The sequence below is a fragment of the Eriocheir sinensis genome, chromosome 17 (genome assembly GCF_024679095.1).
Source record: "Eriocheir sinensis breed Jianghai 21 chromosome 17, ASM2467909v1, whole genome shotgun sequence".
Lineage (NCBI taxonomy): Eukaryota > Metazoa > Arthropoda > Malacostraca > Decapoda > Varunidae > Eriocheir > Eriocheir sinensis.
In genome coordinates this window covers 15814836-15829835 of record NC_066525.1, presented here as the reverse complement: position 1 = coordinate 15829835, position 15000 = coordinate 15814836, and the positions used below count along the sequence as shown (strand labels likewise).

At 45.1% G+C, this 15000-nt stretch overlaps 1 protein-coding gene across 7 annotated transcripts in view; it reads right to left on the bottom strand.

Annotated features, from left to right (window-relative positions):
- LOC127000010 (uncharacterized) overlaps positions 1 to 15000 on the bottom strand; it is a 238333-nt gene that overhangs the window by 158026 nt on the left and 65307 nt on the right. For all 7 annotated transcript variants that reach the window (XM_050863391.1, XM_050863390.1, XM_050863384.1 and 4 more), the window contains one exon: positions 28 to 246. In XM_050863391.1, the coding sequence (XP_050719348.1) occupies positions 28 to 246 (219 nt within the window). The remainder of the gene's footprint in view (positions 1 to 27; positions 247 to 15000) is intronic.

Below are 15000 nucleotides of genomic sequence, written 5' to 3'. Positions count from 1 at the left end.
ACACAACAGAACGACAAAGGTACTCACATGTGCTTGTGACACACGCAGCACACCCAGTCCCGGCCGTTGTTGGTGTACTCGCGGCACTGCTTGCACACACGCTTGCGGCACGCCCTGCACGCCGCGCCCCTGTTGATGATGACGCCCAGCTCCGCCTTGCAGCGACCACACGCCCGCGACGTCTCCTCATCGTCAGTCCGCACCGCGCCGCGACGCCGCAGCCACGACAGCTCCGTCTTGAGGCGGCTGTTGGGGAGAGGCGTGAGTTAGCTGGGTGACTCTGATGATCATAACATTAATGCACTGACTCCATCAGCACCTACGAGGCTTCCAAGGGAACTGGTAAGAATTACTCAACATGTGGAAGAGGAAGTGTAAACGTGAGAGGAAATTAAAGGGAAATGTCTTTTAGGGACAACTACTGATGCTCAGTTATAAAAATAAAAAAAGACATTCACAAAGTGAGGGTTATCAACTTTTTTTGATAACATGAATCAGTGGCAGCTACATCGGGGGTGGGGCGGGGGAGCAAGGCTCCCTCAGAGAAGAGTTAGACAAACCCCCCTCTTATAAAAACTGAAAGAAAATGCAAATATGATCTGGCACACTGGATTACTATAAATGGGCATTCCCTTCCCCCCCCCCCACCCCCGATAACCTGACCCTGTCATGGACCTCCTTATATGTAGACCCCTGGCAACGCCCTTGACAAGCTTTGAAAACATATTATTATGATTATTATGACATATGGCGGCGATAGACCCGGAATGAGCACAGAACCACGCTGACCGTCACAAAAAATACTTTAGTTACCCATACAATGTTCGTTTTCTTCACACTTGACACACTTTTAAAGAAAACGATAAAGCATATACTATCATAACCTGTGGTTCGACCATATTTTTTTTCTATTTTTTATTTTTTATAGTTAAAACATGATTTAACAAATACAAATTCACACATGAATAAATTAATAAATGTTCACATAGATAATGCTCAAAAGCAATACCGTCACACGCTGACGGTACCTTACATTGTTTCTTATTTTGTTTCTACGTACATCGTCTGTTTTGAGAAGCAGCCCCCAAAGTGCTGCTGATCCCTAACTTTCAGAGAGAAGATGGGACTCTTGGTTATCGCACTTGTGTTGAATGGACAGGTAAAACGACATGCTGTCTCCACTTTCTCACGTTTTTTCAGACTAACACATAAACACCCGTGCTGTGCAACAAGTGAGATCTAAAAAAAATATAACCGCTGGATAACCAACGCGGCACACTGATTTTATAGTCACACGTTGATCTGTGATATTACCTAGAAAATATTCGTATACCTTGATATGATTCAATATGAGAGAGAGAGAGAGAGAGAGAGAGAGAGAGAGAGAGAGAGAGAGAGAGAGAGAGAGAATAACCTTGCAATATAGGCGCCAAACTCTCAAGCTGCGTGACCTGCCTAGACACACACACACACACACACACACACACAGGCCTGGGGGTTAATCGCTTTGAATACAATGCTGGTGTGCCCGAGGGATGGGGGAAAGTGTGAAAATGGCGTGCGGTGAATATGTAACGAGAGAGAGAGAGAGAGAGAGAGAGAGAGAGAGAGAGAGAGAGAGAGAGAGAGAGAGAGAGAGAGAGAGAGAGAGAATGGAAAAAGAAAAAACTTAAAGGCGGGTGTAACTTGTTTCTAAAGGCACAAAAAATAACAGAAACAACAGCAACAACGATAAAATAGCAACAACAACAGCAACAACAGTAGAGCAAAACAAAACAAAAGGAAGCATCTCCCGTTTTATAAATCCTTCACAATCCCACTCTTTCCTTCTCTCTCTCTCTCTCCTTCTTTTCCTAATATCATATAAATCCATGCTTTCCTTACACCCTCCACCCCTTTTAATCATCCCGCCCCTAGACAGATGGAACAGTACTACAAGTGATTAGCACAACAATAATGAGAAAAAAAGATCAGTGGAGGGAACAATTGGAAAGCAGAAGAGATGATCAAGAAGAGGTGGACCGGGGGAAGCGATTCAATGCAATACAGGTCACAAGAAGAAGACGAAGACTAGCCTCTCAGCCCCTCTCAGCCCCAACGGAAGCAAACAGGGCCCCTAACAAGAGCCCCTCACACAGCAGCCTCCACACAGCGATCTAACACACTGCCGCCGCTGTTTGCAGGACACGGCACCTCACTCGCCTCGCTCACACCTGCAGAAAGCTGACACTTCACACACACACACACACACACACACACACACACACACACACACACAAGCACGTTCGTCAGATACTTTGTAAGATGAAAAGCAAACAAAAACGTCAGACATATTTTCACAAGTTAATCGTTGTTGAAGAGTAGGCTATATATAGTTATGCACTTGATACGAGTAAATATGCATTGTTATCTTTAGGTTGCCCTGAGATAAGTACTTAAATCTTACTAAGTGTTTGTTCTTAAGTATTACCAAGAGGTTATCGAGTACGGTAGAAATCTTCAGTCACGTCAATATTTGTTTTTTTTTTCTTTCATTATTTAAGTGAGATAAATCATTGAGAAGAGATGAATCATGAGTCTGTGTGAATGAATGCATGTGAGGATGTACTGTGTGTGTGTGTGTGTGTGTGTGTGTGTACTCCCTTGCATAATATCTATTTTGGGATAAATGCGTAAAGGTGTAACAGTATGCAAATGTTGAGAGAGAGAGAGAGAGAGAGAGAGAGAGAGAGAGAGAGAGAGAGAGAGAGAGAGAGAGAATGGGTGACCGCTGGCTGAGGACTTTGCTAGCTACAGGGAAGAGAAGTGGCGCAGGCAACGGGGCATGGAAGAGGAGGAGGAGGAGGAGGAGCTGGGGAGGTGTGTGAACTCTCCTCCTGCCCACTTCTCCCCATCCCTCCCCGCCCGCCTCGGCCCGTGCCCCGTGTCCGCTATCCACTACCCAGCTCGCCCTCCGCCCGTCTGCCCGCCTGTTCGCCAGCCAGTCAGCCAACCAAGTCTTCTCGCGGTCAAGCCTCCTCTGACTCCTCTTACTCCTTCTTTTGTTCTTTTCCTTCTCTTCGTTATCTGTTTAATTATATTCTTCCTCTCTCTACTCTTTCTCCTTATCTTCCTCCTGTTCCTTCTCTTCTTCCTATTGTTCTTTCCCTTCTTCTTCTTCTACTCCTCCTACTCCTCTTTCTCATTCTCTTGTTCTTCCTTCTTTTCATTAATTTCGTTTTCTTTCTTCTTTTCTTCCTCCCCCTTCTCACTCTCCTCCTTCTCTTCATCTTCTTTCTCCTATTGTTCTTCCTCCTATTTCTTCTACTCTTCTTTTAACACCTTCCATTCCTTCTTTTCCTTCTTTTCTTTTTCCTTTCTCCATTCTTCTTCTTTTTCCGTCCCGCCCTCAAAACACAAAATATTTCACGTATAACTATTCATTCTATTGTTGATTTACTATTACTATTATTATTTCCATCCCCCTTTTTTTGCATTCAGTCTTGTTTTTGTTCTTTTTTTCTTTTATTACGTGTAAGCAGGTCAAGATTCTTTCTCTTTTTTAACCTGTAACTTTTTTTTTCAACTTGTTCCCAAAAGAGTTCTATTAATATTATTCAACATTTAAGCCAGCTACTGCGTGTGTAGAGGAGGAGGAGGAGGAGGAGGAGAAGGAAGAGAAGAGGAAGAAGAAGAAGAAGAAGAAGAAGAAGAAGAAGAAGAAGAAGAAGAAGAAGAAGAAGAAGAAGCAAAGGAAGAAGAAAGAGGACAGAGATGAGCTAAAAATGTATGTGAAAGGTGAGGGAAAAGGTGAGGAGGAGGAGGAGGAGGAAGAGGAGGAGGAGGAGGAGGAGGAGGAGCTGATTAGGTGAAGGACATGGGAATATGATGTAAATGAATGGCTGGAACGAAAGAGGAAAGGAAAAGAAAGGAAGGGAGGAGGAGGAGGAGGAGGAGGAGGAGGAGGAGGAGGAGGAGGAGGAGAGAGCCTGGAGTGTGTTGGAAAGGAGGAGGAGGAGGAGGTCGCCCCGTTATGTGTGTGTGTGTGTGTGTGTGTGTGTGTGTGTGTGTGTGTGTGTGTGTGTGTGTGTGTATCGCCTGCCTGACCCTCTGCCCTTGTGCCTGATCGTCCTCGCCTCGTCTCCCCCTCGGCCTAGTCTCCTTTTCCTCCTCCTCCTCCTCCTCCTCCTTCCCTTTACTAAACTCGCACCACTCTACCCCCACTCCTCTTCTCCCTCCCTCTCCTTTCCTCCCTCCCTCTTGTCTCCTTTATATTCATCTTTCCCTCCACTCTCCCTCCCTCACTCTCCCTCCATCACTCTTCTCCTTCTCCTCTACTTTTCATATATTTCCCCCTCTCTTTCTTCCCTCTTATATTCCTCTTTTTCTTCCTCCCCTTTCCCTCCTTCTCCTCCTCCTCCTCCTCCTTCCTCACATACCCCTTCACACCGCCACCCCCTGACCTGCTGACCTGCCTCGCGCCGTCCCTTCCTCCTCCTCCTCCTCCTCCTCCTCCTTCTCCAACACTACCTAAACATAATTCAATGCAAAAGTAGGGAAAGCAAAGAGTCGACCGGCAAAGTAGTCGTGAATTTAGAAAAGATGAAGACGTAGGAGGAGGAGGAGGAGGAGGAATCGTTGCAATGTATAAGAGTGGAAGGAAAGAGTTATGAGGAGGTGGATGAATGAATGAGGTATGGATGAGTGAAGGGAAGATCAAAGTAGAGGCGGATGACTGACTGATTGGTGAGCGAGAGGTGGATGAAGTCGAGGAAAAGAGGAAGGAAAATGGATGCGTGGAAATGGGAAAAGTAGAAATGAAGCGGGAGGGAGCGTGAAGGGAGGGGAGACGAAGAAGGAGAGCTGAAGGGAAGGGATGTTGAGGAAGAACAAGGGAAGAAAAGAAGGGAGGAGGACCAAGAGCAAGTGAATGGGAGGAAAGGGAAAAGTAGAAGGGAGAAAGAACGGAGGAGAGAGGTAAAGAGGAGAGGATGATGAAGAACAGGGGGACTAATATGAGGATGTGTGGTATGGGAGAATAAAGGGAGGAAGATCAGAGAGAAAAAAAGGTGAAAGGAAGATAATCAAAAGGAAATGGATGCTAGGAAATGGGGAAGTTCTTGAGGGAAGAGATTATCACAAGACGGATGTGTGGTATGGGAGACTTGAGGAAGGAAGAACAGGGAGAAGAGAGAGGTGAAGGGAAGAGAACCAGGAGTGTAGGTGGTTGGGTGAGGTGGGTGGATTTGCAGGTATGTGGCACAGAAGAGGTGAAGGGGGAGGGGGAAGAGGAGGACGAGGAGAGGGTTAAAGAACAAAGACAAAGGCATGTGTACACAGACCAAGGGAAACAATGGCGGGAGTGCTGTTGTCTGCAAATGAGCTGTTTTACGATGGTTGTTAAGTGCTGTTTATATCATGGGAAAGACGCCTCATTCAGCATTGCCTCATTAAGCATTGCCTCAGTGCGGTTCGGGTACTCCAATGAGCCTAAATAATTCACTACGTATTATAGGCGAGATTAGTTTTTCCTAGGTCTATGTTTAAAGGGACTGCAGAGTTAGATTGATCTCGCTTTTGGCCACTTATTATTTTTGTCTTTGTGGGAACAGCGATTGGCGGGCTTTTTTTTTTACGCCTTTTTTTGTTGCCCTTGAGCTGTTTCCTTAGCTGTAAAAAAAAGATATAAAGTGCTCCAATCGGTATCGTGTTGTTCTTCTAATCTTCCTCCCTCTCCTCTTTCTCCTCTTACTCCTTCTCTCGTTCTTCTTTTCCTTCTCTTTGTTTTTTGTCTACTAGTCTTCCGCCCTCTCCTCTTTCTCCTCTTACTCCTTCTCTTGTTCTTCTTTTCCTTCTCTTTGTTTTTTGTCTACTAGTCTTCCTCCCTCTCCTCTTTCTCCTCTTACTCCTTCTCTTGTTCTTCTTTTCCTTCTCTTTGTTTTTTGTCTACTAGTCTTCCTCCCTCTCCTCTTTCTCCTCTTACTCCTTCTCTTGTTCTTTTTTTCCTTCTCTTTGTTCTCTGTCTTTTAGGTTGGTTTTATAAGACACTTTTGCCTCTCATATCAGCTACTTTTAAGGGCCAAAGAGGGGGTCATTCGGGTTCTAATGAGTGTTTCTTTAGGTCCGCAGTACAGAAGAAGAGTCAAACTACCACCAGGGTCATAAAACTACTCCTGGAAATGCCCACAACTTCTACGAAAGCCTTGTCAAATATGTGTTCTTGGGCGTCTTATAATACGACCCATAATCTTCCTCCCTCTCCTCTGCCCTCTTATCTCACACCCTCTCCTTCACATTGCTACCATGTTCTTAGGTTCGCATTCTCAGACACTTTCGACTCTCACTACAAGTATTTACAAGTCCACAAAGGATATTAGTCGGGTTCCCATGACAGGACTCTTTCGCGTCCACGGTGCAGAAGCCTTGTCGGAGTATCACTAGGCTCATACAACTACCTAAGGAAAAAAAAACATATATGAGCACTAAATTTACTACTTTCGAGAGACTATTAACCATCACGCTATTAACAGTATCTTTTTTTTTTTCGGGTGTGTGTGTGGGTGTGTGGGTGAGTGGGTAGGTTTGGGGGAGGGGGGGCAGGGAGACTTAACACCATACCGCCTGTGACTTCAATAACTAAGGTAACGGTGCTATTCATTTTTTCCTCGGGGGAGACCCAATGCATCTTGCTCGTTTAATAAGCGAGCTAACGGTACTAAGGATGATATGTGGCATAGTTGCTGCGTCAGGTTTAGAATGAGAGACAAAAAAAAATGTGTTAAGGTCATTACTATCAGTACTCCGCTTGCAGCCTCTCAGTGGATTCGGACATGAACTTCTCCGCCAGTGTCAGAAGTAAAATGTTAAGACCTACAGCAAGTGGACCGGTTATATTTATTTATTTATTTATTTTTATTGCTGTTTTATGTGTGCACTCAAGCCATGACAGCCACAAGAGACGCTAATTTCTTATGAACACACACACACACACACACACACACACACACACACACACACACACACACACACACACACACACACACACGTACTGGCATAACCTTTCTCCCTCTCCTACATCTTTTTGTGTGTGTGTGTAGAATTTAGACAAGCCAAACCAGACACTTGACTTTATTTCCCTAGCAACACTTCTATAAGGATACGCACACACACACACACACACACACACACACACACACACACACACACACACACACACACTATGTCTATCTATCTATCTATCTATCTATCTATCTCTGACAATGCCCTTCTGACGGTTCTCCCATTTGCATTTCTTCCTCCTGGACACGCAAGCCGATGAAGCCAAGCCGAAGCACCCCGTATTCAGCGCCGGGCAGGGACGTGTCTGTACGGTCCCGGTTGTGCCCTGCATTTTACAACACGAATTCCTCGCCATAAAACCCGCCGTGCCTGTCGGGGTCGTTCACAGCGCAGGAGCAAAGGTTTGGCCTCTGCCTCCGCTACTGACCCAAGAGGCACTTTGTTATTCTTTTCCTGGTTGTCCCGATCGGTAGGTGGTTCTGCTGCGTGGGAAGGGGCGAGGAAGGGCACCGAGGAGAGGAGGGAAAGGTTAGGTTAGGGAAAGGTAGAGAAAACCAATGGGAAGAGGAAGGGAAGGAAGGGTAGGAAGTGCATGGATGAGGGTAAAGGGATAGAGAGGAGAAAGGGAAAGGTAGAGAAAACCGATGGGAAGAAGAAGGGAAGGAAGGGTAGGAAGTGCATGGATGAGGGTAGAGGGATAGAGAGGAGAAAGGGAAAGGTAGAGAAGACCGATGGGAAGAGGAAGGGAAGGAAGGGTAGGAAGTGCATGAATGAGGGTAGAGGGATAGAGAGGAGAAAGGGAAAGGTAGAGAAAACCGATGGGAAGAGGAAGGGAAGGAAGGGTAGGAAGTGCATGGATGAGGGTAGAGGGATAGAGAGGAGAAAGGGAAAGGTAAAGAAAATCGATGGGAAGAGGAAGGGAAGGAAGGGTAGGGAGTGCATGGATGAGGGTAGAGGGATAGAGAGGAGAAAGGGAGAGAATGGAGAAGTGAAAAATTGTAGGGCAGAGGAGATGGGAGAAGGAAAGAAGACAGAATGGAAAAGTGCAAATCTGAAGAAAGGAGAAAAGCATATAAAGAAGAATGGATAGGGAGGAGAGAAATGAAAGCAAATAATAGGTAAAAAACAGAGGACAAGAGGAGGAAGTGTATGAGGGAAGACAGTTAAGGAGAGATAGAAAAAAAAAGACGAAGAGAAAGGAAGGTCAGAAATACGACGGAAAGGAGATAAATATACGAAAGAGGAATAGGAAGAAAAAGGGGAGAGAACAAAAATAATAGAATTGGGAAAGGGAGGAAAGATGAAGAGGGAAGAGAAGAAGGGAAAAGAGAGAGAAGAGGCATGAAAATTATAAGGAATAGGAGTGCTTGGAGGTAGTGTGGGAGGAGGCGTGAGGTGGGTACGAAGTGGCCAGGTGAGGGCGTAGTTACCTGGGAGAGAACCACTTGATTTTATGGGCGTGGAAAAGGGTGATAACGTGCTCTCTCTCTCTCTCTCTCACGCACACACACACACACACACACACCTGTACCATTACCATCCCCTCAAATTCTGTGTTTCTCGGTGAATTTATTGCCGCAATTTCGTCATTTTCTTCCTTATCAGCGCGAGAGAGGCTTTCTTTTTTTTCCTTTTTTTTTTGCGTGTTTTACCACAAACATCTTCCGCGTTTCTCTCTAACTATAAACGCAAGTGCTTGTTCGTATCCGTCATTCCTTTGTTTCTTTTCATCCGCATTCTGGTTTGTTTTCTTTTGTTTATTCCGTATTAAAAAAATTAGGTTCAGTTCTGACAATGTGTTTCTTTATGGTTCTGTTTATTGCTTTGGTTCCTCCTTTTTTATGATATTATTTGTTTTCATTGCGTACTCTTGTCATCAAACTTCCTTTCATTGATTTTAGTTCAGTATTCCAGTCTTGATTTTCTTTACATTTTATTTTCTATTCATTGTCTGTTTAGGGGATTCGATTCACTTCTCAGCAAGCGTTCTGTATGACTCGAGGCCAGTCATGTCCACCCACTTAACCTGGTAGCTGCAGTGATCATGTTTCTTAAAGGCCCCTAAGCGAAAAAAATGAGAAAAAATCATCACTCACGCAAACCATTTCATAATATATATCAACGCATTTGTGATCAGTTTATGCATCATCTATTTTGGGGGGTTTATATCAAGGCAAAAATGTGGCCCGTCGCTGGTACACGGTAAAGCCACAAATTTGGCCCGTCGCTGTTACCGGGTTAAGATCCTCTGCCGGTGAAGCTTAGTTTAGTAGAACGAGTGATAAAGTTAGTTAACCTTTATTCACGGTTCAATTTATCTTATCTTATCATTAACCTAACCTAACCTAACCTAACCTAACCTAACCTGACCTAACCTAACCTAACCTAACCTAACCTAACCTAACCTGACCTAACCTAACCTAACCTAACCTAACCTAACCTAACCTGACCTAACCTAACCTAACCTAACCTAACCTAACCTAACCTAACCTAACCTAACCTAACCTAACCTAACCTAACCTAACCTAACCTAACCTAACCTGACCTAACCTAACCTTACCTAATCTAACCTAACCTAACCTAACCTAACCTAACCTAACCTAACCTAACCTAACCTAACCTAACCTAACCTAACCTAACCTGACCTAACCTAACCTAACCGAGCCTAAATCTCTATCAACTTTTTTCTTCACACCTGACTTCAACAAATATGATAAAGACTACATTTATGTTTTCTAATCACCACTTTCTCCCACTAATTACCTTGTTGAAGATTACTTATGTAGTTTTTATTTCTTTTTATACTTCCTCTCACACCTAAAGTTACACTACCATTACACTTCAAATTACTGCGTTTAAGATTTCTAATGGATACTTTCTCTCACTCATTTCCTTATCCAAGATTGTTTATATATGAGAGCTTGTGTGTGGGCAGCAGCGGGTGTGGGGCGAGAGGAGAGTAGAGGAGGTGAGAGGAGGTGAGGGGAGTGCAGGTGTAAGATTAGGAAGGTGTGAGGGAGGAGACAGAGCAAGTGTGGGAGTGAGATGAGGTGAGATGAGTCCAAGTGGGCTTAAGAAGGTGTGAACAGAGCTAAAAATTTCACACTCACTAATCTATTCTCACTTTCTAATACATTCTCTACTTTCTTATAAACATCAATACGCTTCCCTACTCACTCTTATCTATTCCCTCATATCTTCCGTGACATTCTTTCTAAACCCTAAAGTCTAAACGATCATGATTCCTCACCACCCTCTATCCTCTTCCTGTACTTTCTTCTAAATTCAGGAAAGTCGAAGGTCAAACACAGGTCAGAGTAATGAGCAAACGTGACTTTTCGCCCAGGTGTTTACAGGTGATTGATGGGACTATTTTGGCCCTCTCCTGCCCCCCTCCACCCCTCAAATCTCTCACCTCGTCACCCTTCGCTCTCTCCTCCTTCTCCTCCATCACCCTGTCAGCTCTTGCTCGTACTCTCTCCCTCCTCCCTTTCTCCCCGTCACCCCTCACTTTGCTCTCTCCCTTCTCCCTTCCTTCACCGTCCCTCTCTCACCCCTTTTTTTCTTCTTTTATTGGGAACATTTTGCCCTCTTCCTTTCCCCTCTTTCTTTCTCCTTGTCACCCTTTTTCCTCTTTGGACCATACTGTATCCTCTTTCTTTCCTCCTTCATCCTCTCATTGCCTATCATCTTTTTTGGTTGATCATTTACCTTTTTCATTCCCCCTTCTCCATCATCCCTTCATCATCGTTCTTCTTCTTGCGGCTGTACTCTGCCCTCTTCCTTTCATCTGTTCCCCCATTCTTTCGTCACCGTTCTTCTTAAATATACTTTGCTCTTCTCTTGTCTACCTTCAACTTTCTTCTCCTTCACCCGTTTCTAGGATCAGTTTGTGCACTCTCTCCCCACCTCCTAATACTTTTCCCCTCCTTTTCATCCCATCCGTTTCCTTCCTTAACTTTGCTCCCTCCCAACCTACCCTCCACCCTTTTACACACCCTTCTCCACCATTACTCCTCTTCCTCATACCTCTTAACTCCCCGTACTTCTACCCTTCCACTCTCTACTTATACTCAACCCTGGTCCCTTCCTGTACCCTCGAATCTGCCCTCTTCCCATCAACTTCCTCCTTCCCTCTTCCCTCTTCCCGTCTCTCCCCCATCACCCTCCTCCTCATACCTTCCCACGCTGGAGGGGGAGGCGGTGGCAAAGGGTAAAGGGGAGGGAGAGAGGTTAGAGGCTCCCCTGAAAGACTACGGAAGAGCATGACCCTTGTTCGCTGACCTCCGCCCCCTCAAACTTACCTCAAGAAATCATGACCCCCGCCTAACCCTCCCTACCACAACGATGACCCCTCTCCCACCCTCTTTCCTTTCCTTCCCTTCTGTGTCACGTTTGTCCTACCTACGTCACACCTTCATACCTCCCTTTCGTGTCACACCTGTCCAGTCAATTTACACTTTCACACCTGTCTGTTTGCCCTAACCCTACCTGGATCCTGTTTACCTATTCTCACCTATGTGCTCTGTCTACCTGTACTATACCTGAACTTCCTAACGTCACCTGTTTTTTAGCTGTCTCACCTTTACATCTACACCTTAATGACTTTCCTAAGATTACCTGGATTCTTTTGACCTATTCTTACCATAATAGCTCTTTTAATTACGTCTATCCTTACACCTGTTTGTTTACCTTAAGCTTACCTGCAGCACTCTTTCCTATTTTTACCTCACATCTATTCTAATTATCAATACCCTCACACCTGTTTTTCTATCTCAAGCCTACCTGCAGCCCTCTTACCTCTTTTTACCCCACATCTTTCCAACTTATCTATACTCTCACACCTATTTGTCTTCCTTAATCTTACCTGGATCTCTTCTTACCTGTTGCTAATTCACACCTCTCCTAGCCATTTTCACACTTTCCTCCTCACCTGGACTCATCTCACCTCATCTCACTCCCAGCCTTTCTCTGTTTCTTCCCTCACACCTCCCTAATCTCACACCTGCACTCCTCTCACCTCCTCTCGCCCCACACCTGCGGCTGCCCACACGTGTCACAACCGCTCACCAGTGCCCCGCTACCCACACTCGTCCCCTCCTTATGTGCCTCACACCCACACCTGCACCACCCACACCTGTTTCGCCTACACCTGTCCATCTGGGGAAAGTGATGCCCTCTCCCCTCTCTCTCACTTTCTCTCTCTTCATCTGAATGTTCATAGAAATTGTGACTCGTATCGTAAATGTCTTAGAAAATTCACTTCCCATGTTGTCTGATTTTGGTATTAATGGTGATTCTGCTACTCCTACGCCTACTCCTACTCTTACTCCTACTCCTACGCCTACTACTACTACTACTATTACTACCACCACCACCACCACCACGACCACTAACACCACCACTAATAACAACAGTCAACAATAATATAATTTCTAACACAGGATTTAGGAGTAGACAACTGGTTCTAGACATACGAGCACTTCTTAATGCGACGTGCTAGAGAAGTGTGGCCTGGGTGTGGGTGTGGCGTGGGCGTGGCGTGGGAGGCGGAGGGTAGAGGTAAGGTGGGGTAAGGTGTGTGGGGAGCGCCAGTGGGAGGAGAGAAAGGAGCGAGGGACGTGGGATGGGAGATGAAAATGGGTAGAAGAAGATGGCCGTAAGGAAGAAAAAGGGGGTTGATGGATGAAAAGGAATAGGATAAGGATATGATGATAGGTGGGAGAAGAAAGTTGAAGGGGGAGACATTAGGGAGTTAGAAGGTAAGTTACAGACATTACAGAGACATGAGTTCAGAAGAAGGGAAATGATGGATGAAAAGAAAAAAGGATAGGATAAAAATTGGCGAAGAAAGAGGAGTGGAGTTCAACGAATGGGTGTTAAGGAGTTAGAAGATACAAATGACGACAGTGAAGGGTAAGGGTGAAGAAAGGTATGATGAAAGCGGTTAGTGTGATGAAGCGTTGGGGTGACTAAAACAACACACTATTTTTTCCCTTCAACTTTCTCCTATAATGTAAAAAAAGGAAAAAGTACAGCATCATGAGATTAAGCGAAAGAGAAGAAGAATGTCGGTGGTGTTAGATGAAGAGGTTATTGATCTGACGCGTGAAGATATGGATGATGGGTGCAGGAATGGGTGAATGAATGGGTGAATTTTATGGGTGAAGGAATGGGTGAAGGAATGGGTGAATTTTATGGGTGAAGGAATGGGTGAAGAAATTATTGAAGTAATGGGTGAAGGAATGGGTGAAGGAATGGGTGAGTTTTATGGGTGAAGGAATGAGTGAAGGAAAGGAATGGATGAAGGAATGGGTGAAAAAATGAGTGAAGGAATGGGTGAAGGAATGGGTGAAGAAATGGGTGAAGGAAGGAATGGGTGAAGGAATGGGTGAAGAAATGGGTGAAGGAATGGGTGAAGGAAGGAATGGATGAAGGAATGGGTGAAGGAAGGAATGGGTCAAGGAATGGGTGAAGGAAGGAATGGGTGAAGGAATGGGTGAAGGAAGGAGTGGGTAAAGGAAGGAATGGGTGAAGGAGGGAATGGGTGAAGGAATGGGTGAAGGAAGGAATGGGTGAAGGAATGGGTGAAGGAATGGGTGAAGAAATGGGTGAAGGAATGGGTGAAGAAATGGGTGGAGGAATGATTGAAGAAATGGGTGAAGAAATGGGTGAAGGAATGGGTGAAGAAATGGGTGAAGGAATGGGTGAAGAAATGGGTGAAGGAATGGGTGAAGAAATGGGTGAAGGAATGGGTGAAGGAATGGGTGAAGAAATGGGTGAAGAAATGGGTGAAGGAATGGGTGAAGGAATGGGTGAGGGAATGGGTGAAGGAAGAAATGGGTGAAGGAATGGGTGAAGGAATGGGTGAGGGAATGGGTGAGGGAATGGGTGAAGGAAGAAATGGGTGAAGGAACGGGTGAGGGAATGGGTGAAGGAAGAAATGGGTGAAGGAATGGGTGAAGGAATGGGTGAAAGAATGGGTGAAGGAAGGAATGGGTGAAGAAATTAGTGAAGGAAGGAATGGGTGAGGGAATGGGTGAAGGAAGAAATGGGTGAAGGAATGGGTGAAGGAATGGGTTAAGGAATGGGTGAAGGAAGGAATGGGTGAAGGAAGGAATGGGTGAAGGAATGGGTGAAGGAATGGATGAAGGAATGGATGAAGGAATGGGTGAAGAAATGGGTGAAGGAATGAGTGAAGAAATGGGTGAAGGGATGGATGAAGGAATGGGTGAAGGAATGGGTGAAGAAATGGGTGAAGAAATGGGTGAAGGAATGGGTGAAGGAATGGGTGAAGAAATGGGTGAAGGAATGGATGAAGGAATGGATGAAGGAATGGGTGAAGGAAAGGAATGGGTGAAGGAATGGATGAAGGAATGGGTGAAGGAAAGGAATGGGTGAAGGAAGGAATGGGTGAAGGTGGAGGAAGAAAAACAAGAGTCTGACACGTGAGGGAAGGGTTGATGGGTGCAGGCAGGTGTACTGAGGGCGGACAGGTGAAGGGGAGAAGAATAAGAGAGAGAAAAACAAAAGTGGATGTCTGAGGGTGAGTGACCGGGGGAGCAGGCCGCGAGGAGACGAAAGAAAAAAAATATGGTGAAAATTGTCTTGGTGGAAATCCTGCGACTGATAAATTGTGTCGTGCAAGTTTTCTTTTATATATTGGTCTGTGTGTTTGTGTTTGATTCTGTGTTGGTTTGTCGGTCTCTCTGTCTTTCTATTACTCTCTCTCTCTCTCTCTCTCTCTCTCTCTCTCTTTCTTTTTTCTACAACTACCTCCATCTATGTCTCTCTCCTTCTATCTATCTATCAACCTATCAATCTATGCATCTATATATCTATAATTCTATCTATCCCTCTATCTATTCATCATTCCCCTTATCTGCCTACCTCACTGCCTGTCTATGTTTATCCATCTATATGTCTGTCTGCCCATATCTCTCTCGCTCTCTAGCACCATCT